This window comes from Rhinatrema bivittatum, chromosome 4 (genome assembly GCF_901001135.1).
Source record: "Rhinatrema bivittatum chromosome 4, aRhiBiv1.1, whole genome shotgun sequence".
In the NCBI taxonomy this organism is placed as follows: Eukaryota; Metazoa; Chordata; class Amphibia; order Gymnophiona; family Rhinatrematidae; genus Rhinatrema; species Rhinatrema bivittatum.
The window spans coordinates 18,874,453-18,900,064 of NC_042618.1; the positions used below are offsets into that span (position 1 = coordinate 18,874,453).

Genomic DNA, 25,612 nt, shown 5'->3' on the forward strand with positions numbered 1-25,612 from the left:
GTCCTGGCCCGCACCCCCCGCCCATCCCTTCGGAGAGGCCCGGCACTTGTGTGCGCACTGGGGTTTACATGCGCGGCCGAGCCCATTTTAAAATGCACATGGTGTGTGCGAGGCCCAGCCATGCAGGTAAATCCTAGTTTTTACACACGCATGTCTTTTAAAATCCGGACTTAAGCTTTAAAATGGAGATAGCGCAGCTTTTAAACTAAATGATGGGGGAAAGCTGACAGTCATTCAGAAGCGCATGACTCGTAATGATGCATCTTTGAAAGATTCTAAGAGAACAGGGAAAACAGGGCATCCCAGTAGAGAGGCTGCAATAAAGACACCTGGTCCACTTTGGCATTTAAGTAAAGTGCAGAAAGATTCCAAATTACCCCGTCAACTGATGAACAAGTTGTTAATACAAACAAAAACATACTTTGAAATGTCTGTATACAAATGCTAAAAGTCTAAAAAATAAGATGGGAGAGTTAGATTATATAGCACTAGTTATAATTGACTTCTCAGAGACCTGGTGGAAGGAGGATAATCATTGGGACACTGTAATACCAGGGTACAAATTATATCAAAATGATAGAATGGATCAAATTGGTGAAGGGGTGGCACTATATGTTAAAAAGAGCATTGAGTCAAACAGGATAAAAGTTCTGCAGGAAACAAAATGCAATGTTGAATCCTTTTTGATAGAAATTCCAGGTGAAAAGGGGAATAAAATAGTAATGGGGGTGTATTACCATCCACCTGGCCAGAATGAATCTCCCTGTTATTTGTAACTGCCTTTTTCCGCACCATTGTTTTAGTTTTGTTTACGATGCACACTTGTTTTAATGTGAACCAGCATGATGGGACTGCGTTCTCGAATGCCGGTATATAAAAACCCTAAATAAATAAATAAATAAAACTAACAGACAATGAAATGCTAAAAGAAATTAGGGAAGCTAACAAAATCAGCAGTACAGTAACAATGGGTGATTTCAATTACCTCAGTATTGATTGGGTGAATATTGTATCAGGACATGCTAGAGAAGTAAAGTTCCTAGATGAAATAAATGACTACTTCATGGGGCAGCTGGTACAAGAACCAGTGAGAGGGGAAACCATTTTAGACCTAGTCCTTAGTGGAACACAGGATTTCGTGCAAGCAATAACAGTGTTGGAGCCATAGTGATCACAACATTATCAAATTTGACTTCATTACAGGGGGCTCAAAAAAGGAATCTATTATGACAGCATTTAACTTTCAAAAAGGTGACTATGTTAAAAGGAGGAGGAAAATGGTTAGGAAAAAACTGAAAGGAGCAACTGCAAAGGTTAAGAGTTTAGCTCAAGCACGGACGTTGTTTAAAAATACCATCTTGGAAGCCCAGAACAGGGCTTCCAGGAATAGAAAAGGTGGAAAGAAGGTTAAACAACTACCGGCATGATTAAAACGCGAGATAAGAGAGGCTCTAATAGCTAAAAGAACATCTTTCAAGAAATGTTAAATGGATCCGAATGAAGAAAACAGAAAACAGCATAAGCACTGGCAAGTCAGATGCAAAGTGTAGCTGGGTTCAAAAAAGGTTTGGATAAGTTCTTGGAGGAGAAGTCCATTAATGGCTATTAATCAAGTTTACTTAGGGAATAGCCACTGCTATTAATTGCATCAGTAGCATGGGATCTTCTTGGTGTTTGGGTACTTGCCAGGTTCTTATGGCCTGGATTGGCCTCTGTTGGAAACAGGATGCTGGGCTTGATGGACCCTTGGTCTGACCCAGCATGGCAATTTCTTATGTTCTTATGTTCTTAAGGAAGGAAAAGAGAGAATTTAAAAAGAAGCTTGCTGTGGAAGCAAAAACTCATTAAAAAAATGATTTCGGGAGGGAAGCAATATGGCTGCCCATTGAACAACACGCTGCAAACGCTCCTCTTGCCTCGGAAAGATTTCCTTGTATCTTTGCCGTGATGCCTCAAACAAAGCGCAAGGCAAAACTTAAGGGAGCTGAGCCTTTAGAGACCAAGTTACCTGAAATGATGTAGAACAAAATCGAGGAATGTTTGTCAGCGAGCCCCGCTCAAACACCCGGTGTGAAAGCCGCTTTGGAGGGGGACTTAGAGCGGAGTCTCCCTGCTATGGCACCGGCAACATCAACACCTCCTGGAGTGGTCGGGAAAATAGATGCTCCAGCAATGAAGGAGCTCCAAGTGAGCAGTAGAACTTGGCAAACTGAGGAAGAGAGAGCCGGGAGTATTGGTGTATTACCTGGAATTGAAGAAGAGCTGGAGGCTGCAGCAAAGACGCCATTACCTAAGCAATTTGAAAAAAATGACTACATCGACGCCAGAAGACCGAAGCAGAATATCTCTTGGCCCTGTCGAAACAGTGAGTCCAAGTTCTATTGGAGGAACTTCCAACATTCTTAGTGATAAGATTTTGAATCTTAAACCTGCTAATATCACAATGGATACTTTATGGGGAGCGATAGTGAGGCTAGAAAAAGCTGTTACAACCCTTACAGGGGTTGTAATGGAAACTAATAACACCTTGAAGAAAAATTCTGATATATTGGAACACCAAGAGCAAAAATTATTGAAGTGGAGACGAAACTGAAAAAAATGGAACTTGTGCAAACTAATTTAATTCAGTCAGATCAAATGAATAATAAAAAGCTGGAATATCTTGAGAATAATATACATATACATATATATATATATATATAAAATATAATATACATATACGGATTTTAAATTTCCCTGTAATACCACAGATGGCACCGACTGAACTGTTTAAAAACTATGTTCGCCAAATACTTAAAATGCCAGAAGCTTATATGCCAATTATAAGCAAAGCATTTTATTTGCCACAGGGAAATAAAGGGAACCAAATTCCGCAGGAGAGATTCCAACAGGAGGAAGTGAAAGCAGGAACATCTACAAAAGGAGATGATCTGAATTTGAAATTGTCTGAGTTTCTGCAGAGTTCACAGGAGATGGAAATAGTAAATAGAGGAACATTATTAGTTTCATTTACATTTCAATCAGATAGAGATAATATATTAAAAAAAAATTTCAGATCTCGCTCATTGCTTTTCCATGGTCAGAAGATATGGGTCTTCCCAGACCTCACTAGGGTCACACAAAACAGAAGGAAGAAATTCCTTGCATTACGACCTGAAGTCTTGGCTAAAAGTGGACATTTTACCTTATGTTATCTGTGTAGATGCCTAGTGAACTACAGGAATGCCAGATATGTTTTTCATGAACCAGATCAGCTAAGGATGTTGTTAGAATCCACTAGTTAACTGGTTAAGTAGATAGAGGTGGGACTTAAACGTTCAATGGTTTACAAGTATTATTACAAAATATGTACGCTCTGTTTTCAGCTCCCTCCCCATTATCTTTGTAAATTGTGGGTTTCATGATTATTTTATGCTTAATAGTAGAAGAATGCTATTTTCTTTACTTCATGTACGATTTGAGATGAAAACCCATATTACAAGCAAGAGAAACTGCAATAAAAATAAAATAAAATAAAACAACAAAAAAACGATTTCAGGTACATTCGAGGTAAAAAGCCTGTGAGGGAGTCAGTTGGATCATTAGATGATCAAGGGGTAAAAGGGGCACTTAGGGATGACAAAGCCAAGGCAGAGAGACTAAATGAATTCTTTGCTTCGGTCTTCACTGAGGAAGACGTAAGGCAGATATTCATGCCAGACATGCTATTCAAAGGTCATGATTCAGAGGAATTGAAACAAATCTCAGTGAACATGGAAGATGTACTAAGGCAAACTGACAAACTAAAGAATAGCAAATCACCTGGACCAGATGGTATACATCCCAGCATGCTGAAAGAACTGAGAAATGAAATTGCAGACCTGTTATTGTAAATTTGTAACCTATCAATAACATCATCTATGGTACCTGAAGAAGGTTGCCAATGTAATGGCAATTTTTAAAAAGGGATCAAGGGGTGATCCAGGAAACTACAGATCAGTGAGTCTGATGTCTGTGCTAGGCAAAATGGTAGAAACTATCGTAAAGAACAAAATTGCTGAACACAGAGATAAGCATAGTTTAATGAGACAAAGCCAAAATGGATTTAGCCAAAGGAAGACTTGCCTTACAAATTTGCTACATTTTTTTGAGGGTTAAATAAAGCTGTGGATAAAGCTGAACCAGTTGATATAGTGTATCTGGATTTCCAGAAGGCATTTGACAAAGTCCCTTATGAGATACTTCTTAGAAATTTAGAAACTTGTGGGATGGAGGCAGTGTCCTACTGTGGATTGGGAACTGGTTAAAAGATAGAAAACAGAGAGTAGGGCTAAATGATAAATTTTCCCAATGGAAAAAGGTGGATAGTGGAGTGCCCCAGGGATCTGTTCTGGGACCGCTGCTTTTTAATATATGTATAAATGACCTGGAAATGGAAACAAGTGAGGTGATCAAATGTGCCAAAGACACACAATTATTCAAAGTTGTCAAATCACAAGGGGACTGTGAGAAATTGCAAGAGGACATTGCAAAACTGGGAGACTGGGCATGTAAACAGCAAATGAAATTTAATGTAGATAAGTGCAAAGTGATGCACTTAGGGAAGAGAAACCCAAATTATAGCTACAAAATACAAGGTTCCACATTAGGAGTCACCACTCAGGAAAAGGATCCAGGTGTCATCGTTGAAAATACATTGAAATCTTCTGTTCAGTGTGCAGCAGCAGCCAAGAATGCAAATAGAATTCTAGGGATTATTAGGAAAGGGATGGAAAATAAAACGGAGAATATCATAATGCCTCTGTTTCCCTCCATATTGCAGCCTCATCTTGAGTATTGTGTGAAGTTCTGGTCACATCTCAAAAAAGATATAGCAGAATTAGAAAAGATACAGAGAAGGGCAACCAAAATGATAAAGGGGATGGAACGATTCCCCTATGAAGAAAGGCTAAAGAGGTTAGGACTCTTCAGCTTGGAGAACAGACGGATGAGGGGAGATATGATAGAGGTCCATGAAATAATGAGCAGAATGGAACAAGTTACCATTAATCAGTTGTTTACTCTTTCAAAAAATACAAAGACCAGGAAACACACAATGAAGTTACTGGGTAATAATTTAAAACTAATAAGAGAAAATATTTTTTACTCAACGCAGAATTAAACTCTGGAATTCATTGCCAGAGGAGGTGGTGAAAGCTATTAGTATAGCTGCGTTTAAAAAAGGTTTGGACAAGTTCCTGGAGAAAAATCAATTAACAATTATTAAGGTAGGGTTGCAGAAATCCACTGCTTATTCTTGGAATATGCAGTTTGGAATCTGTCTACCCCTTGGGATCCTGCCAGGTTCTTATGGCCTGGTTTGGCCACTGTTGGAAACAGGATGCTGGGCTTGAGGGACCCTTGGTCTGACCCAGTATGGCAGGTTCTTATGTTCTTATGCAGTTTTATGATCAGGGTAGCACTATTTGCAATCAAAACCAAGCCACTTTCAAACCCATAACAAATTCCTGCTAGCAACATTTTTACTGGGTGAGGAGCCTTCTTGATAATTCAGTCAGTGCTGCTTGACGTTCGTTGCTTTGGGACAAAGTAATTTGAAGGATAGTTATACTGCTGCAAGCATTCCAATGCAATCTAGGTAACAGCATTTTACAGCGGACAGCAAAATCAAAAAAGAAAACTACTTAAAGGGGTAGAGAAAGGAAGGGGTCCTGGGAACAGGAGCAAGTTGGAGCAATGCGGAAGTAGAAGCAGACATGGACTCCGAGCAGGAGGGGCAGAACCTAGAACTGAGGGCAGGATGGGAGACCCGGGATCTGAGGACAGGAAGGGAAGACCTGGGATTTGATGGTAGGAGGAGAGCCCTGGGATCTGAGAGCAGGAGGGGCAGATCCAGGATCTGAAGGCAGGATGGGAGACCCGGGATCTGAGGACAGGAAGGGAAGACCTGGGATTTGATGGTAGGAGAGCCCTGGGATCTGAGAGCAGGAGGGGCAGATCCAGGATCTGAAGGCAGGATGGGAGACCCGGGATCTGAAGGCAGGATGGGAGACCCGGGATCTGAAGGCAGGATGGGAGACCTGGGATCTGAAGGCAGGATGGGAGACCCGGGATCTAAGGACAGGATGGGAGACCCGGGATCTGAAGGCAGGATGGGAGACCCGGGATCTAAGGACAGGATGGGAGACCCGGGATCTGAAGGCAGGATGGGAGACCCGGGATCTGAAGGCAGGATGGGAGACCCGGGATCTAAGGACAGGATGGGAGACCCGGGATCTAAGGACAGGATGGGAGACCCGGGATCTGAAGGCAGGATGGGAGACCCGGGATCTAAGGACAGGATGGGAGACCCGGGATCTGAAGGCAGGATGGGAGACCCGGGATCTAAGGACAGGATGGGAGACCCGGGATCGGAAGGCAGGATGGGAGACCCGGGATCTGAAGGCAGGATGGGAGACCCGGGATCGGAAGGCAGGATGGGAGACCTGGGATCTGAAGGCAAGAGGGCACACCTGGGATCTGAAGGCAGGATGGGAGACCTGGGATCTGAAGGCAGGATGGGAGACCCGGGATCTGAAGGCAGGATGGGAGACCTGGGATCTGAAGGCAGGATGGGAGACCCGGGATCTAAGGACAGGATGGGAGACCCGGGATCTGAAGGCAGGATGGGAGACCCGGGATCTAAGGACAGGATGGGAGACCCGGGATCTGAAGGCAGGATGGGAGACCCGGGATCTAAGGACAGGATGGGAGACCCGGGATCGGAAGGCAGGATGGGAGACCCGGGATCTGAAGGCAGGATGGGAGACCCGGGATCGGAAGGCAGGATGGGAGACCTGGGATCTGAAGGCAAGAGGGCACACCTGGGATCTGAAGGCAGGATGGGAGACCTGGGATCTGAAGGCAGGATGGGAGACCCGGGATCTGAAGGCAGGATGGGAGACCTGGGATCTGAAGGCAGGATGGGAGACCCGGGATCTGAAGGCAGGATGGGAGACCTGGGATCTGAAGGCAGGATGGGAGACCCGGGATCTGAAGGCAGGAGGGCACACCTGGGATCTGAAGGCAGGATGGGAGACCCGGGATCTAAGGACAGGATGGGAGACCCGGGATCTGAAGGCAGGATGGGAGACCTGGGATCTGAAGGCAGGATGGGAGACCCGGGATCTGAAGGCAGGAGGGCACACCTGGGATCTGAAGGCAGGATGGGAGACCCGGGATCTAAGGACAGGATGGCAGACCCGGGATCTGAAGGCAGGATGGGAGACCTGGGATCTGAAGGCAGGATGGGAGACCCGGGATCGGAAGGCAGGATGGGAGACCCGGGATCGGAAGGCAGGATGGGAAGACCGAGGATCCGCGGACAGGCCTGGGATTTGAGGATACAGTCCTGACCTCCTCCATTAACCACCCCTGAAGCGGTTATCATTTCCCATTTGAACTCCCCAAAGGTTAAAACTGGTTTTGTTTGAATTTTAAACAGGGCTTAATTTGTGGGGGAACGGGGTGGAACGCAGTTCTGGCATTTCTTTTCAGGCTTAAGAGGCAGAGGAGCAGGGGTGTTCTGCTCCAGCCCGACCCCTCCAGGCATCCTGCAGGGAAGAGAGGTGAAGGGGGTGAGCCTGGAGTAAACAGAGCAGAGAAGAGCCACTCTGCTCGCTAATCCATTCTCCCTCCTCCTCCTGGATTGCAGGGATCAGGAGGCTGGGGGAGGCAGAGTGGAAGTAAGAATCAATGGGGCATTCATGGGATCTGAGGATGGAGGATTAGGATTACCAGGGTAGAGTGGAGCAAGTGATTAAAGAAAAGGGCCAATATTTTCTACACACCTTCTCCTCCAACCCCAGTTTCCGCCAGTGCTGAACTCCTAGCTGCTCTTCACCCACCGGTGTTCAACAAGTATGCTAAGTGTGAAGAGTGCATTTAGATGTGTGTGCATTTTTGAGAGAGAGTGTAGGCATTGACATGTGTGCGTGTTTGAGAGAGAGTGCATGTATTGAAGTGTGTGTGTGTTTGAGAGAGAGCGCATGCATTGAAATGTGTGTGTGTGTTCTTGAGAGAGAGTGCATGCACTGAAATATGTGTGTGTGGGCTTGAGAGAGAGAGTGCATGCATTGAAGTGTGTGTGTGCTTGAGAGAGTACCTGTGTTTTGGAGACAGTTTTCACGTCCAACCCTGGTCCTGCTCCTCTGCACCAGTCAAACGTGCATCTAGCTTTGCTCCACCTTACCTCCACCCCCCCCCACCCCCCACAGTTCCACTTCCTTTTTATCTACAAATTAAGCCCTGAATTTAAATCTATTTGTCCTTGGTTTTGTCCTTCTGTCAGGACTACACATTTCCTGCTCCAAAAGCACTTCAGCCTGCTTTCTCTGAGGTCATGCACATAGAAGAGGTTTATTCCCTCACACAATGGCATTATCAAAAGCTCTGGCTTAAGAGCAAACTAGGCCCATTTCCTGTGATGCAACATTTGAAAAGCATGTAAAACTCTGTTTCAGTTAAAATTATTCCTGAAATTCTTTCAGCTGTTCCCCTGCATTTTTACCTGAACCCTTGGGAGCAGCCATGTTGGCAAGAAAGTCACATGGAACCTCCTGTTCACTGGATCGGGCCATCTTGTTCTGGTTCTGTCCTGACACAAGACAGACTGCAAGAATGTGTCAGGCCTGGCTCTGTCGGAAGCCATCGAGTGTCGCTGCTCTAAATATGGTAGCTCCCAGGGGTCAGAAACAAGGACTCACCCGAAAGATGACCGACAAGAGGGGCTCATTAGTACCGGTCGCTATTTCTTAAATATTCTACAGGACACAGAGGGAGCAGCTGGCTGTGGTAGAACGGTGCAGTCTATGTCACTGGCAGTTACCATGAAGTCAAGTGCATGATATGGTTCTTGGCTTTCAGCCCTACCGTCTGACCCACACCCAGCCTCATCTTATCTGTTCATTAATTTCTTTACATGCTTCGTTGACACAAAGCTTTATAGCTAATACCAAAACGCAACGAGATGCTGGTTCTAAAACAAGAGGGTATTTGCACCATGGTTCTTACTTACATAAAGTTTTCGGGATATTCACTGAGGGCCATGTCAATGATGTTGAGAGCATCATGGTAGTGTTTCTGTGCCGACAACAGGAGCGCCAGGAGATGCAGAGAGTTGGAATCATCCCCTTGCAGTTGAAGAGCCTGACGGACATATCCCAAAGCTTCTGGAATCTGGCAGGCAAAGTGTTAAAAAAATAAACCAACAAATAAGCTAGGGCGATTTTAATTTCTTTTATCTTTCACAATCCAAAAAAGTCCCAAAGGGATTTACAGGACAAAACAATATACCAGCGAATAAGAAAATCAGCAAGTACAGTGCATAACAAAATACCGCAATAAAACCAACACAATGTAGAACAAAATACAATCCAACAAGAACTATAAAAAAAGAAAAATATCTAAATTATTGACAATAAAAACCTCCAGCCAAATAAGATGCCCAGAATGCAAACTCAACAAATTGAATTAAAGACTGCTCCATAGCCATACATGGGCAGTATAATTAAACCATAAAATCAAGAAAACCAAACACACATGAGCAAAAGACCCAAACAATACCAAGACCCAACCACAACAAATCACAACATAGATCAACAGACAATACAAATAAATACATCACAAAATTAACCACATATAATATACAAACAATACAGGGGTCAATAGCAGGTCTAACTTAGCCAGATAAGTTATCGGCTAAGGCTGAATATTGCTACTTATCTGGCTAAGTAGCGCCATCCCGAACCACCGATTGCCCACTCACCTTTTATCCGGCTACCTAGTGGCCGCTGAACTTAAGCGGATATTCAGCAGTTGCTAGATAGCCGGATAAGTCCTACTTATCCAGCTATCTGCCGGTTGAATATCAGCCCCACAAAAAATTGAACTATAAAGTCAGTTCTGCTTAATGTCACACAGCCTCAGTACATTCATACCAGTAGGCACAGACCCAGATTAATGTTCGTTGGCCCCAGCACGTACCAGAAAGCCTTTCCCCAAAAACACACCAGCAAGAATCTACTTCCATCCCTCAACCAGACTGGTTCAAAACAGAAAGGATGCCGCTGGGGCTGGTCCTGGGCTCAGCTGCTAGCACCGGCAGTCAACAATGGACTCAAATGTGGGGAGTGTGAGCCGGCATGCGCTCACAGGCCACGCCCCCACCTGCAGAGTTTCCTTTGTGAGGGGGCGGGGCCTGTGATCAGTGTCGGTTTATGGGCTCTGTGCCGATCCATCATTGACTTCCGCTAGCTGTCTTAGAAAATGCTGCTCCCCGAAAGAACGTGGGCCTTGGGATAGCTCCCTCACCCCACCGCCCAACTTTAACGGCGGCATAACCTAGTGCTCTATTCATCACATTACTCCATACAAACTATAATAAATACAGCAATGAACAGTACATGAACCGGGCTCACTATTAAGCTGTAAGTATCTAATTTCTTCCAGTTTCAATACTGAATGCTGCTGAACATGATTTACTAATCTCCTCTGTGTAGCAGTTGTTATACTGCATGGAAGAGTTCCTACTACTATGCTTTGCTTTTATACAGAGCTGGTCGTGCATGCAACACTGGACAAGTAGTTAACATTGTTAAAACGAGGTTCAGTGATAAATTCCCACATGGCGCCAACAATACAGCTGGGCCTTTTCAGGAGGCCAAGCAGAGCCGGGAGAGATGAAGAGACGAAATCCCACCTGGTAAAAGAGAGCGTGGATAAGACGCAGCTCTCCCAGAGGATCCTATTTCCTTGTCCTGCCTAAACACCCCTTTAACCCCTCGGTCTTCTACTGGCCCAAGTGACTCCCTCACAGGCTTTTTGTTTCAAATGTATTTGAAAAAGTTTTTATTACAAGTTTTTATTACTTGTTTTTACTTCTATGGCAAGCTTCTTCTCAAATTCTCTCTTAGCCTACTTAATTTTTTTTTTTTTTTTTTTACATATGCTCTATTTTCCATTTTTGAAAGATGCCCTTTTGGTTTTAATTGCATCCTTCACCTCACTATTAAACCACGCCAGCTGTCGTCTTATTTATTTATTTATTTAACAGCTTTTATATACCGTCGTTAAGTAGGACCATTACAACAGTTTACATTTCAAACACTGTGACATAATAACATAATACATATTAATAATCAGATAATAAAATGCATCAAATAATTACTCAAAAATAAAACCAAATAAAATTATATAAAAAATCTTTAAAAGCATAAAACATCATTAATAGTATCCCATGTTTTACCACTGAAAGCACCAAATATGAATCTTAATAGCCAAAGAAGTATGAAGACAAGACTGACAGGCAAAACACTGTCTCAGTGAAAAAAGAAGAAACTTTGGCCAGATGAACTTTACACTGAAGGACGTGTTCAGCCTGTTTGTAAATACCTGTGTAAACAGGACCAAGGCAGAAGGACAATACAGCAACTAAGCCCCTAAGCAGGAGTCATGGATCGGCCAACAGAGTCCAGAGGTCAGAAAGAAACCCCCCCCCCCCCACCCTTGGAAGAAGGGGGGCTGTCTGAGACAGAGAAAATCACTCTGGCATATAGCTTGGCATACAAATGTGGCAGTTCCCCCCCCCCCCCCCCCCCCCCCCAAGAAATGGGAAGGTTGAAAAGACCTGCAATGCAGCAAAGACCCTCCACCCACCATGTGATTATGCATGAGCTTATGCATACTTATCAGCTGGGAAGTATAAGACAGGGGGGCAAATAAGGAGGAGGAAGCAACCCTGGAGGAGAGACCCTGAAAGCATGAACCCTGAGAGCAACCCTGAAACCAAAGGAAGCAGAAGAGCGAAAGGGGAGCCCTAAGCAAACCAACACCCCCTGCTATCGAGGAGGGAGAAGACTAGAAGAGCAGACTGGAGAGAGGAGATGCCCAGCTCAGGTGCAGAAAGTGACATGGAGTCTGAGACAGTAAGGGGAGAGAGCAAGCCCCAAAGCCAGACGCAAGTATCCTTCCCGGATCACCGCCAGCTCTGTCAGTACCAAACCCCAGAAGCAAGTCTCATTCCCTGCTCACATTCTCCAGCTCTCCAGTCAGAGTCAGCTTCAGAGGTGAACAGCGAAGAATCAATTGAAGTTGGGACAGGGGTAAATAAGTTAGCCATAAATATTAATATATTAAGCAGGCTAAGGTTTATGGCATGTTTTAAAACCACCCATGGTACAGAACTTTCTTTAGGGAAAACTGGTGTTTAGAGGCCAGGATGTTAGAGAAAAGAATTATTATTTTCTAAATGCTATATCCTGCCAGATTTGATAAATAAAAGTCTGTTTCTGAGGCGAACATGTTGTCTTTTTCTTGATTTAGGATCTTGAAGTAAGGTGGGAGGGCAACTTGAAGCGTCCTTTAGCAGACAGGTCCCTGCACCCCTAAACTTGCTTACAGTTTGGTTTTCCTTCGAACTTTTTTAATACATGGAATACATTTTGTCTGGGTCTCAAGACCGTAATTTTAAACAATGTCCATGACTCCTGCAAGCTTTTAATCTTGTGAATTGATCTTTTTAATTTTTTTTCCTAACAAATTTCCTCATTTTATCACTCTCCTTTATTTACAGTTAAATGTTACTACAGTATTTTAACTCAGTATTGGCCCTCCAGTGATTATGTCAAATGTAATTACATTATGATCACTGTTACCAAGTGGATCCAACACCTTTATCTCTTGCACCAGATGCACTAAGAACTAAATCTAAGCTGTTCTCCCTCTCATTGGTTTCATGACCAACTGCTGCATGAAGCAGTCATTGATGGCACCTGGGAACTTTACCTCCCTTACATGTCCTGATGGGTACTTGGGTAATTGAAGTCTCCCGTTATTATTATGTTGCCCATTTTACTAGCCAGTCTAATAATCTCTTATCATTTTACAGACTGTTTCTTCATCCTGGTCAGCTGTACAGTAGTATATCTCCACTACTATACTTCTCCCTTTTACCCTTGGAATTTCTATCCTTAAGGATTGAAGAGTGCATTTGTTTCCTGCAGATCTTTTATTCTGCTTAACTCTACGGCATTCTTAACATATAGTGCCACCCCCTCCACCAGTTTTATCTGTCCTGTCAATATGAATTCTAGTATCAAGGTGTTCCATTGGTTATCCTCCTTCTTTTTATGCAACTTTTTATAAGCCAAGTTCAAATGTATTTATTTATTTATTTGTTTTTTATATACTGATATTCAACTAGAATCATAACATTGGTGTACATATAACAAAAATTTAGAAATGTTACATTGTAATAATCATAACAGTGAGAAGACTAAATGTAAAACGAGAAGAAAAAATAAAAAGTGTGAAAAAGAAGTAATGAGAAATAGTTAAAATGAGATTAGAAGAATAATACGATATATCATGTTGTGTATGCTTTTTGAAAAAGCCATGTTTTCAGTTTTTTTTTAAAAGATTGTGAAGAAGGCTCAAGTCTTAAATCAATTGATAGGGAATTCCGTAGTACTGGGCCAGCAATTGAAAAGGCACATTGTCTTGTTGAGATGAGACGGTATCTTTTAGGAGAGGGAATTTCGAGGCCGCCAGTGTTTGTGGAATGTAAAGTTCTTTTTGATGAATGAAAGGTGAGTGTTGTATCCATCCAGTTAGATTTATTATTGTATAAAGCTTTATGAATAAGATATAAAGTCTTGTATTGTATTCTATAAAATATGGGTAGCCAGTGTAGAAATTTGAGAACTGGGGAAACGTGATCTGACCTTTTGTGATTATTTGTGAAATTTGTGCTCTGCAAGCCAATATAATGCAAATAATATCAAGATTTCTTGTGTGCACTTGCATATTGCTTAGAGCGAACAGTGAGCATGGCACAGAGCAGGAGACTGTACTGTCTTGGTGGCGTAGGTCTTGTATTATGACCTTCACCGCACACTGAAAGCTGCAGAAGTGACTGGTGGGCTACCACCAAGAATCTCCCCAACCCAACAAGGGCTGCAAAACTCACTTCCTTCAATAGGACGCTTAACTATATCATCTAACAGGTGACAGGTTGCTGTATTGTGGGCCTTGGAACTTTTCCACCCCAGGCACCAGGCTACTAAGCCTGTGCAGAGATCCGGGCCCAATGCCAACTGTGAAGCTACATCACTGTGAAATGACATCATAACCAGCACACCACGAGTGGAGGACACTGAAAGTGCAGTGCAAAAGGCAAACAATGTCGCTAAAAATCTAATGAAAAGCTAATCAGGTTGCAGATTAAACTCTGGTAGAAAATGCTGAGATTCTGCAGCATGTGAAGGATTTCACATCCTTCCAAAACATCTTCAGAAATAAAACAACATGCAGTGACAGATCAGCAATGAAATGAGGAAGAGTTGTCTGGCATTCTGAAACCAGGAAGGCAAAAAAGGGAAATTAACAAGCACAACAACAGATCTCAGCAACAAATTATTTCTCAGCATGATGGCCACCAGAAGCTAGGGAAGGACCGACGCTGCTTGCGTCACTGACGGCGACACACCAGCCTTTCTGCACATCCTAAATGTATTGTCCTCTGGCTTCCTGCAGCAGATTTGTCAAGATTCTGTTCTACAAGTTAGCAAATTGTGCGGCAGATTTTTCAAAATGTGGTAAATCTGCATAGATTTGCATTAAAAATTCATGTCTCTAACTATTTATTGTAAATCATTCAAGTTATTTGTTTTTAAAACAATATCTAAAATATATACAAATACAAAATTTACCAAGTACAAATATAAGAACATAAGAACATGCCATACTGGTATACATCAACCGACCTGTTGGTTGATGTATGCCACTGTGGTGGCGTTGTCCGACATCACTCTGACCGCTCTGTTTCGAAGTCTGTGGTCAAATCACAGGCAGGCTAGCCTGACTGCCCGTGCCTCTAGTCGGTTTATGTTCCACCCCGACTCTTCTCTGTTCCACCGGCCTTGGGCGGTGAGTTCTTCGCAGTGTGCTCCCCATCCGTTCAGGCTGGCATCTGTCGTGAGCAGGGTCCAGGTTGGGGAAGACATTCTTGACCCTCAGCTCATGTGGCCGGGCTGCAACCACCACCGTAGCTGATTCCGCACTCTGGCTGGTAGAGGTAGGTGTACGGAGTAGTTCTGTGATCGTGGGCACCATCGAGATAGGGGCGCGTTGTAATGGTCTCATATGAGCCCGCGCCCATGGTATCACCTCCAAAGTGGATGCCATAAGGCCGAGGACCTGTAAGTAATCCCAAGCTGTGGGCCGGGTGGCGCTCAGCAGGGCCTGCAGACGATTCCGGAGCTTTGATCTTCTCTTGGAGGTCAGGCTGACCTCGTCTTCCTGGGTATCGAATCGGACTCCTAGGTATTCCAGCGACTGAGAAGGCTGTAGGGAACTCTTGTTCAAGTTTACTACCCATCTTAGGCTTTCCAGAAGAGCTATAACTCTGTTGGTTGCCTGGTGGCTCTCCTCCGGTGACTTTGTCCTGATCAGCCAATCGTCCAGGTAGGGATGGACGAGGATTCCTTCCTTCCTGAGTGACGCCGCCACTACTACTATGACCTTGGTAAGGTCCGCGGCGCGGTGGCTAACCCAAAGGGTAAAGCTCGGAACTGGAAGTGTTGGTTCAGGACTTTGAAGCGTAAATAGTGCTGGTGATCCCGATGGATTGGGATATGCAAGTAGGCTTCTGACAGATCTAGGGATGTGAGAAACTCCCCTGGCTGTACTGAATTTTTGACAGACCGCAGAGTTTCCATGCGAAAGCTGGGGACCCGTAGGTGCCGGTTGACTGACTTGAGGTCCAGGACAGGCCTGAAAGTGCCCTCCTTCTTGGGCACTATGAAATAAATGGAATAATGCCCAGAATTTATCTCCCCTGCAGGCACTGGGATTATGGCTTTTAGGGATAGGAGCCTCCGCAAGGTAACTTCTAGTGCCGACCTCTTGAGGGGTGAACAAGGAGATTCCACAAACTTGTCCGGCAGGAGCTGAAGAAACTCCAGGTAATACCCTTCTCGGATGATGGCGAGGACCCACTGGTCCGAGGTAATCTCGACCCACCTGCAGTAGAAGAGGATTAGCCTGCCCCCTATGGCTGCTACCCCCAGATGGGTCGGCTGATTGTCATTGTGGGGTACGGCCGGGACCCGAACCCGAGCCGGTTCCCCTCTTATTGCGCTTAGTCCAAAATAACTGGTTCCTGGCCTGCGAACGAGGTGCTTGGTAGCGAGTCCTGTAAGGGTTGAAGCACTGAGAGTTTCTACCTCTGGATGATCTAGGAAAGGGACGCTGGCTCCTCCGTGACCTGTCTTCTGGTAGACGGGGTAATGGAGAGGCGCTCCATTTATTGGCCAGTTTCTCGAGGTCACTGCCGAACAGGAGGGATCCCTTAAAGGGCATTCTCGTGAGACGTGTCTTGGAGGAGGAGTCGGCCGACCAATTACTTAGCCAGAGCTGTCTCCTGGCTGCCACTGAAGATGACACTCCCTTGGCTGCCGTACGGACTAGGTCGGAGGCTGCGTCAGTGAGGAACGAGAGAGCTGATTCCATCTCTTCTTCCTAGCCTGTGATAAACAGGAACGCGTCACCACGGTGCAGCAGGTCGCAATTCGTAGGGACATGGCTGCCACCTCAAAGGCGTGTTTCAGAATGGCGTCCATGCGCCGGTCATGTGTATCCTTGAGGGCCGTCCCCCCTTCCACCGGAATGGTGGTGCACTTCACAATTGCGCTAACTATGGCATCTACCTGGGGGCACGCCAGCATCTCCTTGGTTGCCGGGTCTAAGGGGTACATGCCAGCCAAGGCCTGACCCCCTTTGAATGAGGCCTCCGGCGCAATCCATTCCAAATCGATTAGCTGCTGTGCTGCTCGTAGGAGGGGAAAATGGTGAGTCATTTGGCGCAGGCCCTCCAACAGGGGGTTCGTTCTAGGTTCCCCTGGGATGTCATGGCCCGGGAGAGCCAGTTCCGACAGGCATTGTAAGATCAGGCCTGGGAGATCCTCTTTCAGAAAGAAATGCCTCATGGTCCGATAGGGTTCAATCCCTGAGGGAAGTCCTCCCTCCTCGGGGGGCTCGTCATCTTCCTCAGAGCAATCGGAATCCCCATAAGTGGGGCTTCCGGGTGGCGAGTGGCCATGCCTAGGCCTTGAGGGTCCAGGGGCCAGGTCATTCGGTACATATGGACCCGTTCGGGGAGCGGACTGCATTGTGACATTCCACCCAGGAGAGCAAAGCAGGATCTGACCTTTGGGGCACCAGGTCTCTCGGGTTCCCTGGCAGCTCACCGCTGCCTGCTAGGTCGGGGGTGTTCCCTGAGGAACTGGCAAGTACGCTGGGCTGCGACCAGTCCTGGCCTGGAACTCCCAAGGCCTCTTCACATTGGGCACATAGGGAGTCTGCTTCCTCGCTCTGAGTGGCCCTGAGGTTGCATGCAGAGCAGAGGCTTATGCCTGATTCTGGAGGTGCCGGCTCTGCTGACGCATGGGCTCTCTTACGCTCCATCTCGTCTGTGAACTCAGCTGGAGTCTGCGCTTTGTAATATGAGCGAAGATGTGCGCCTACCAATCTGCGCTTATCAACGTGCGCGTATCAACGTGCGCCTATGAACGTGCGCCTATGCACGTGCGCCCAGCAACAGGCGCCTATCAACATGCGCCTATGAACGTGCGGTTAGCAACGGGCGCCTAACAACGTGCAGTTAGCAACGGGCGCCTATCCTCGTGAAGGATCGGACCTTGTTGGAGAAGGTCCCTGTGTGGAGAGAGGCATAGGGGACTCTCCACCAGAAGCTTCCGCATGTCTGCATACCACAGGTGTTTGGGCCAATCCGGGGCCACCAGAAGGACAAGTCCTCTGTGGCGTTCGATCTTGTGAATGACCTTGCCCATCAGAGGACATGGAGGGAAGGCTGATATGCCCGGCAGGACTGTAGTCCCTCAGGTATTGGAACAACGATCCCAGGATGGCTGAGCTGTTGAGAAACTATAGAAAGTGAGTAGGTAGAGAAGGCAAAGTTCATGAATAGAACTAGATGACAAAACTCACGTAAGGTCTCAAGTAAGCTCAGGAGCTGGAAAGAATTAGGCCCTCGAGGAGCGAGTACCTGGTTCTAGGGAAAGCTCACAGTTGTTTCTAGCAGTGTTGGCTTCCAGGCAGTAGAGAATCTTCAGAGTGTCCAGGAACATGGGTCCTCGAGGAGCGAGAACCGGTTCCTATCTATAATCTGAAAATAAAGAAGAGCGAGGCCCCCGAGGAGTGGGTACCTCTGGTAAGTCCGAGGAGGCAGAGTAGCTTGGGAGGTGTAGCCGAAGCAATCCCCTTACCCCTTGCTAACTCAGATTGTTAGCGTTTTCAAAGACCTTTAAATATTGGAAGCAGATGACGTCATCTCAGGGGGACAGCCCTGAGGTTCGTGCCCTTGCTGTTACAAGAGTCGGGGGCACGCGCACCCTAGGCATCAGGACAAGATGGCGGAGTTGCAGCTTCGAGCCGGTCCAGGGACGCCGGAGGGAGACAGCATGGAGACACAGCGGTAGCCAGCCATCCATCAGACCCGGAGGGAGTCGCCACAGAGGTAAAGAGGGCGGAGTGAGGGCGTCGAGCAGCGACGGACACAACAAGATATTAGTGATCGCTTACAAATTTCCAATAGCAGGTCTGCAATTTCTTTTTCCAGTTCTTTCAGCACTCTGGGATGTACACCATCTGGTTCAGGTGATTTGCCACTCTTTATTTTGTCAATTTGCTCTAATACATCTTCCAAGTTCACTGAGATTTGTTTCAGTTCCTCTGAATTATGACCTTTGAATATCATTTCTGGCATGTGTATCTGCTTTATCTCTTCCTCTGTGAAGACCGAAGCAAAGAATTCATTTAGTCTCTCTGCTATGGCTTTGTCATTCCTAAGTGCCCCTTTTACCCTTTGATCTTCTAATGATCCAACTGACTCCCTCGCAGGCTTTTTACCTCGAATGTACCTGAAAATGTTTTTATTATAAGTTTTCCCTTGTACAGCAAGCTTCTTTTCAAATTCTCTCTTTGACTTCCTTATCAATGCTTTGCATCTGACTTGCCAGTGCTTATGCTGTTTCCTGTTTTCTACATTTGGATCCCTTTTCCATTTCTTGAAGGATGTTCTTTTCGATATTATAGCCTCTCTCATCTCACCTTTTAACCATGCTTTCCTTCCACCTTTTCTAATGCGTGGAATACAGCTGTTCTGGGCTTCCAAGATGGTATTTTTAAACAACATCCATGCCTGAGCTAAACTCAACATTTGCAGTTGCTCCTTTCAGTTTTTTCCTAACCATTTTCCTCATTTTATCATAGTCACCTTTTTCAATGTTAAAAGTGTTATTGATCTGATGCCTGATGGGAGGAGCAATCAGATAGTAGTTAGCACTCTATTCGAGATCTGTAGTTATATATGAGAGTTGAGGGTGGATCCTTGGACCAGTGGCAGATGACCATGCCCCCGGGGGATGATCCCAAGAGGGACCACCGGTCAGGCTCTGAGTTAGGAGACAGACACACACTAGTTCTTTATTAGACAGTATACTGAACCACCAGAGATGGCAGTAGTGAGCTGGTAAGCCCGGCTGGGCTGTAGTCCCTCAGATACTGGAAACGCGATCCCTGGAGGCTGAGCTCAAGAGAGACTGAAATATAGTGAGTAGGCAGGGTATGCAGATGGTAACACTCACACAATATCCCAATGAAGCCCATTAGCTAGAAAGTATAGGCCCTCAAGGAGCGAGTACCTGGTTCCAGGGAAAGCTCAGAGAGAACGATGGCAATTTACTGATGTAGCTGATATAGTTAGTAGTGTTGACTTCCAGGTAGAAGAGTATATGAAGCAAGTCTGGAAACAAGGGCCCTCGAGGAGCGAGTACTGGTTCCAGGGAAAGCTCAGAGAGAATGATGGTAACTCACTGAGGAGGCTGATATAGTTGGTAGTGAAGACTTCCAGGCAGAGAAGTATAACGGAGCAAGTCTGGGATCAGGGCCCTCGAGGAGCGAGTACCGGTTCCAGACTGTCACCTGAAAAAAACAAGGAGAGAGTGAGGTCCACGAGGAGCGGGCACCTCTGGTAAGTCCGAGGAGGCAGAGTAGCTTAGGTAGTGAAACCCCTTGCTAACTCGATGTGTTAGCAAATTCTGAGACCTTAAATATCCGTCGCGGGTGACATCATCTTCGGGGGACGCCCTCGAGGTTCGCGCCAATGCTGGTACTTCAATCGGGGCCGCGCGCGCCCCCCTAGGCCTCCAGGAAACATGGTGGTTGCAGCGTCGAGCCGGTCCGGGAACGCCGGAGGGTCCTCGGCCAATGCACGCCGCGGCAGCCAATCTTCCCGCGGAAGGAGAGGGAGGCGCCAAAGAGGTAAGGAGGGCGGACAGAGGGCGTCGGGCACTGACGGACACAACAAAAAGCTGTTCCAATAGATTTCTTAGGAAACATTACTTTATAAAAAGAGTATGGATGCATGGAACGGCTTTCCCAGTGGAGTTGGTGGAGGCAAGAACGGTGTCTGAAATCAAAGCAAGCACAGAATAAATACAGGGAACCTCCGAGGGAGTGATGGGAATGGTACGAGTAGATACATTAAATGGATGGGCAGGCTAGACAGGCCATAGGGTCTTTCTCTGCCATCATGTTTCTAATGTCATTTATGGATTTAATCCTGCCCTAAGCATTAGTGCACCCACATAGGAAGAAGTTTTAGCTGAGAGTACCAGACAGATTATTTTTTTTTTAGGTTTTCCAGCCACAATTTGCATCAATTTTATAAACAAAAATGTTTGTATTGTTTGACTGTAGAGGGTTTTAAAGATGTGCTTGAACTCCTGCGTTTTATTAATCCCCACACAGCTTCTCCTAGCAGCGCTCCCATCAGTTGTGACTTTTCTTCACTTGTCCAGCCTACCCATGCACTTCCTTTCCAATAGTCTCCAGGTTGGCAGGTATTTCTGATCCTGTGGAGTGCACAGTTTTGTCCTGCTCGACCTTGTCCTTGGACCGTTGAAAGGCCCAGTCATTCTCACTGGCACAGTCGCTCATCTCCCCCACTACCTTCAGCAAGTTGCAGCTTCCTGCTCGGCCACGCTCAGCTCCTCGAGCTCAGGCACCCGTGTGCCCACAGTCTCTCAGGCAAGACATCAGGCCACTGCTACCGATGACCACTTTCACCTCCTCGGCCCCCTGCAAGGAACACAGGGAAACGCTCCATCAACCGGAGAGCTAGGATCTGCTTCCTTTCAGGCCGATACAGTAAAAGTCGCGGGAGAGTGGGCGAGCGCCCGATTTAGTATTCAAATGAGGGTCTATGGTAAAAAGAGGCGCTAGGGACACTAGCGCGTCCCTAGCGCCTCTTTCTGGACAGGAGCGGCGGCTGTCAGCGAGTTTGACAGCCGACGCTCAATTTTGCTGGCGTCGGTTCTCAAACCCGCTGACAGCCACGGGTTTGGAAACCGGACACCGGCAAAATTGAGCATCCGGTTTTCAATCCGTGAACCGCAGGATGATTTACTTTTTTTTTTTTTTTTTTTTTAAATTATTTTTTACTTTTGGGACCTCCGACTTAATATCGCCCTGATATTAAGTGCACTTTCCCGGTGCCGGCAGAAATTAGCGCCTACCTTTGGGTAGGCGCTAATTTCTGAAAGTAAATGTGCGGCTTGGCTGTACATTTTGCTTTCTGGATCACGCGGGAATACAGGCCATTAGTTTCGGGGGGGTTGGCCGCGCGTTTTCGACGCGTTATTACTGAATAAGGGGTAAAACTAGCGCATCAAAAACGCACGTCCAACCACGGGTTAACAGTGCCCTCCGCCGGAGCGCACAGTACTGCATCGGCCTGATTGTCAGGGCTAATTTAGTGCAGACGCCCTTGCACGTGGTTGAGCCTTCCACTCTGATCGGCACCGAGCAGGGGACGTCCGCTCCTGGCTGCCGTTTCCCTTCAGTCTGACCTCAGGCTAGAAGTTATTGTGCCTCTTCAGGGCCATTTCTCTGAGCTGAATAGGTCACTTTTGTGGGTCTTCTTTTCTTCGGAGAGGATGACCTGACAGATCAAGCAGCCATTCTTTCAGCCGCTCCCTTGTAATTCCTACCTTTTTTTTTTTTTTTTTTTTTTTAACTGTTTCCTGCCCTCTCCCTAAAACGTTCTTTCCAGGATTTGCTCCTGACTGGTAGCAAAACCTCTCTTAGCTTACTACTACAATTTGTCAGCTTTTCAAGATCTTTCAGGGCCATCCTTTCAAAATCTTTTTCCAAATATTTATGATAGAAGCACTGGAAAAGTGTAGGCCTTGCAAACTCCTGACATTCATAGGCAAATTCCCTGTGCGATTTAACATGTTTTCACATTTTTTTTTTCTAAGAAAAGATTCTTTATATGGATAAACCTCCCACGCAAGCCCTTGCATGAATGAATTCTGGAAACTCAGCTTGATTTGATCCCCCCCCCTCCACCATCTGCTTGAGAAGAGCCTGATCCCACAGCACCGTGGATGCCACCCCCCTCCCAAAATGCCATCTTCTCACAATAGCCTGACATCTGCTTACAGCAACAGCACCTCCTACTGGCAGCGGCAACCAGCTCGGCTTGAGTAGGAGGACAGCCCCTAATTGCAAGAAGGGCGAACCACGGTTTTCTACATTTAAAAATATTTAGACAAAAGTGCCGAGGCAGCAGAACAAACCGAAAACATGTCTGAGGGACCCTCCCGGCTTCTTCCTGTTCTCGGCGACGCGATTAGAGGAAAGAGCAGCCTGTGGGCAGTTCTTCGCCTCTCCTGCCCACAGTTCTAATTTGGCTGAGATGAGCAAACGTCGCTGCTTTAAACCGTACCCGATCTGCGCTGCACGGGAGCGCGGGGCCTGGCTCTCTGCGGCTCTGGGAGCTGCTGAAGCAGCACTCAGAACTCTGGGGTGGGGGGAGGTCAATCCACACCCTCCTCTCTCAGGAGGGGGCTTTGCTCCAGGAGGAGAGCGAGAGCTAGGCAAGGTGGCTGCACTATCTGGGGTGTACACTGCCTGTGGGACGGAAGCTGGAAGGGAGGAAAAAAAAGGGTGCAGACTGATGGGTGGGCGACTCTGCTCCCCCCCCCTCCCTACACAGGGACAAACTTTCTAATGAACAGGCTGGAAACCAAGGATGCACCGGTGCAGACTGTCTGCATCAACGTGACTGCTCTAACCATTCTGCAAGAAAACTGCTCCTCGTGGGGAGACTGCGCAATAAACAGAGAACGTTTCAGTCTGTGCACAGCAAAGACGACGCTGCAGCAATCTGGAAATTTCCATGGGGGGGGAGGGGCACAGCCTCCCTTCCCCCCTCCACTGCCCGAGATGTGAGAGGGGCCGGAGAAGCTTTCACTCATCTAGGGGGCTTCTCTAACCGCACATTCAGTGCCCTCCCAACTGACCCTTCACTGCCCTCTCTGCCTTCGCCTGCCTCTCTGTCACATCCCTTGTAAGAATCAGCCCCAGGTATGCAGGGAGGTCACACAGCTGAGAACAAAGCAAGAAACTGAACTCCGGCCACGAAATGTTTCCTAAAGTGAAACGCACAGGTTTATTTACTGGTGTTCTTAGACGACTCGCACTGTTCTACTTCCAAGGCTTCACTGTCATAGCTTTCCATGCATAGCACTGCACACTGTACTTTGAACATTTCCATTGCTTTGGGTTTGCATGCACCACTGACCTGCCTGGAAATAGCAAGCTGCAACGCCAAGTAAAAGGCTGCCAGATGGTCCGTAGGCGACAGGCTGTGCGCCCTGAAAACGTTAAACCAATGAAAACAGTTACTGAACAGGCAGAGCAAACACAGTAAAGACCAAAATGGCCCCTTCCAGTTTGCCCAGTTGAGATTTGTCCACCTGGGCAAATGTGCATAGAAATTCCCATCTGCCGCCCAGGACCCACGCCCCAGTCTCCCATAACCTTTGCCCTGAGCTCTCGGGCCTTTCCCTGGTACTGCTCTCCACATCCGTACCCATCGTGCCCAAACTCTGTTACAGTGAAAGCCTCCATTGTCTCTGCCAGAAGGCCATCCTCACACCTGCTTCTTATAAACTCAATATATAAGCCAACATCCTGGTCCCCTTCTCCACCTTGATTGCCAAGTTTTGTAATAATCCCTGTAGCCCCCAAACTCAGTGAGGCTGTCATTAAGAAAAAAAAAAAAAAGAGAGAGATTTCGGCCTTCCCCAACGCTCACTAAAGTTTGAGTTTCAACTATGCTTCCTCCCATGCAGATTGTCCCAGGCTTCTTAGAAACCCAGTGCCGCTCCGTTCATGTTACCCCAGTGCTTTCTTGGAGGCCTGATATTGATCCGTTCAGGTTACCCCAGGGTAATCATACCACTGCTGTAAATGTGCTGCACATTTCTATTCAACTGTCCAGTGTGCACGCTGCTTGAAACCATTCTGTGAACGCACTATAGTGTTTACCCCCTCTCGCTCTCTCTCTCTCTCTCTATATATATATATCAGTCAGAAAACTGCAGTCGCACGATGGGTCATTTGTGGGTCACCCGGGCATGTGTATACCTGTGCAAAATACTAAAGTCTGCAAACATGAGATATTTGAATTGTTGCAGGATTTCTGTATGGAGGCCAAGGAGCCACAAATCCCTTTTACAGACGCCACACAGCAAGCATGGAATACAAAGTTTAAGCTGCCTTCTATATGGAGAAGAAGTCATTAGATAAACAGCTGCCACTACTGCAAAATGACTTATCTTCTTGCTCCAGGAAAAGGAGTCCATACTCACTCTGCAGTACCAGGGTGACTGCTCGACAGAGCACCGAGGAGCTCGGCCACACACAGTTACCAGCAGGGGATCTCACGTTCACAGGGTGACTTCAGGATGAGCTCCAGGCCCTACCTCCAGTTCTGGGGTGGGCTGAAGAGGCGACCCAGCTCGGGGGAGGGGAAGGGAAGTCAAAGGGGCTTCCCCTATGGTGCACCCCCCTCATGACTGGTAAGGAAGCTTCTTAATAGCTGTGGCCCTCAGGATGAGAAGTTAGTCCCATGGGGGAGAATACGCCAGGCTGGGGTGGGGGGGGGGGGGTTGTTATTTATACCTCGCTAAGGTTGTTATAAGTATTAACTATGAATGCATTTGTTTATTTATTGAGCTTCGTTAATTCTCTCTTTTCATATATATATATATATATATTACTGCTGTTCAAATATATTCTTACCTAAAAAATATTTGAAAGAAACAGGGAAACAGAACAGCAAAGTACTTATATAAGCAAGCAAAAATATGCTTGCTTACATAAGTACTATATATCGGATTGTAACTGTTAAATGTTGTTTGCTGTTAGCTGCTTTGGGTAGTATTTTATATTAGAAAGGCAAGATATAGTTTGAAATTGTCTTGTGTTATATTAACTGACCACAGGTTCAGTGAGAATATGACAAATATTCCTCCCTGCATGTGTCTCACAGGATTGTAGGAAGCACTGGGGAAAAGCCATTTACTGCCAGGCTCCAAAAACAAACACTACCGAATTTTTTTAAATAGTTGAGTGAGCTAATATCTTGTTGCGAGATGTTATTTTAATGACACCTGTTCTGAAAAAGTAACATCAGTCTGAAAGAGTCTGTTGTTTTGCAAAC

At 46.3% G+C, this 25,612-nt stretch overlaps 1 protein-coding gene across 3 annotated transcripts in view; it reads right to left on the bottom strand.

Annotated features, from left to right (window-relative positions):
* TTC7B (tetratricopeptide repeat domain 7B) overlaps window positions 1-25,612 on the bottom strand; it is a 336,037-nt gene that overhangs the window by 175,741 nt on the left and 134,684 nt on the right. For all 3 annotated transcript variants that reach the window (XM_029597785.1, XM_029597787.1, XM_029597786.1), the window contains exons 14-15: window positions 23,687-23,759; window positions 9,035-9,195 (exon numbers count right to left, since the gene is read on the bottom strand). In XM_029597785.1, coding sequence (XP_029453645.1) covers window positions 9,035-9,195; window positions 23,687-23,759 — 234 coding nt within the window. The remainder of the gene's footprint in view (window positions 1-9,034; window positions 9,196-23,686; window positions 23,760-25,612) is intronic.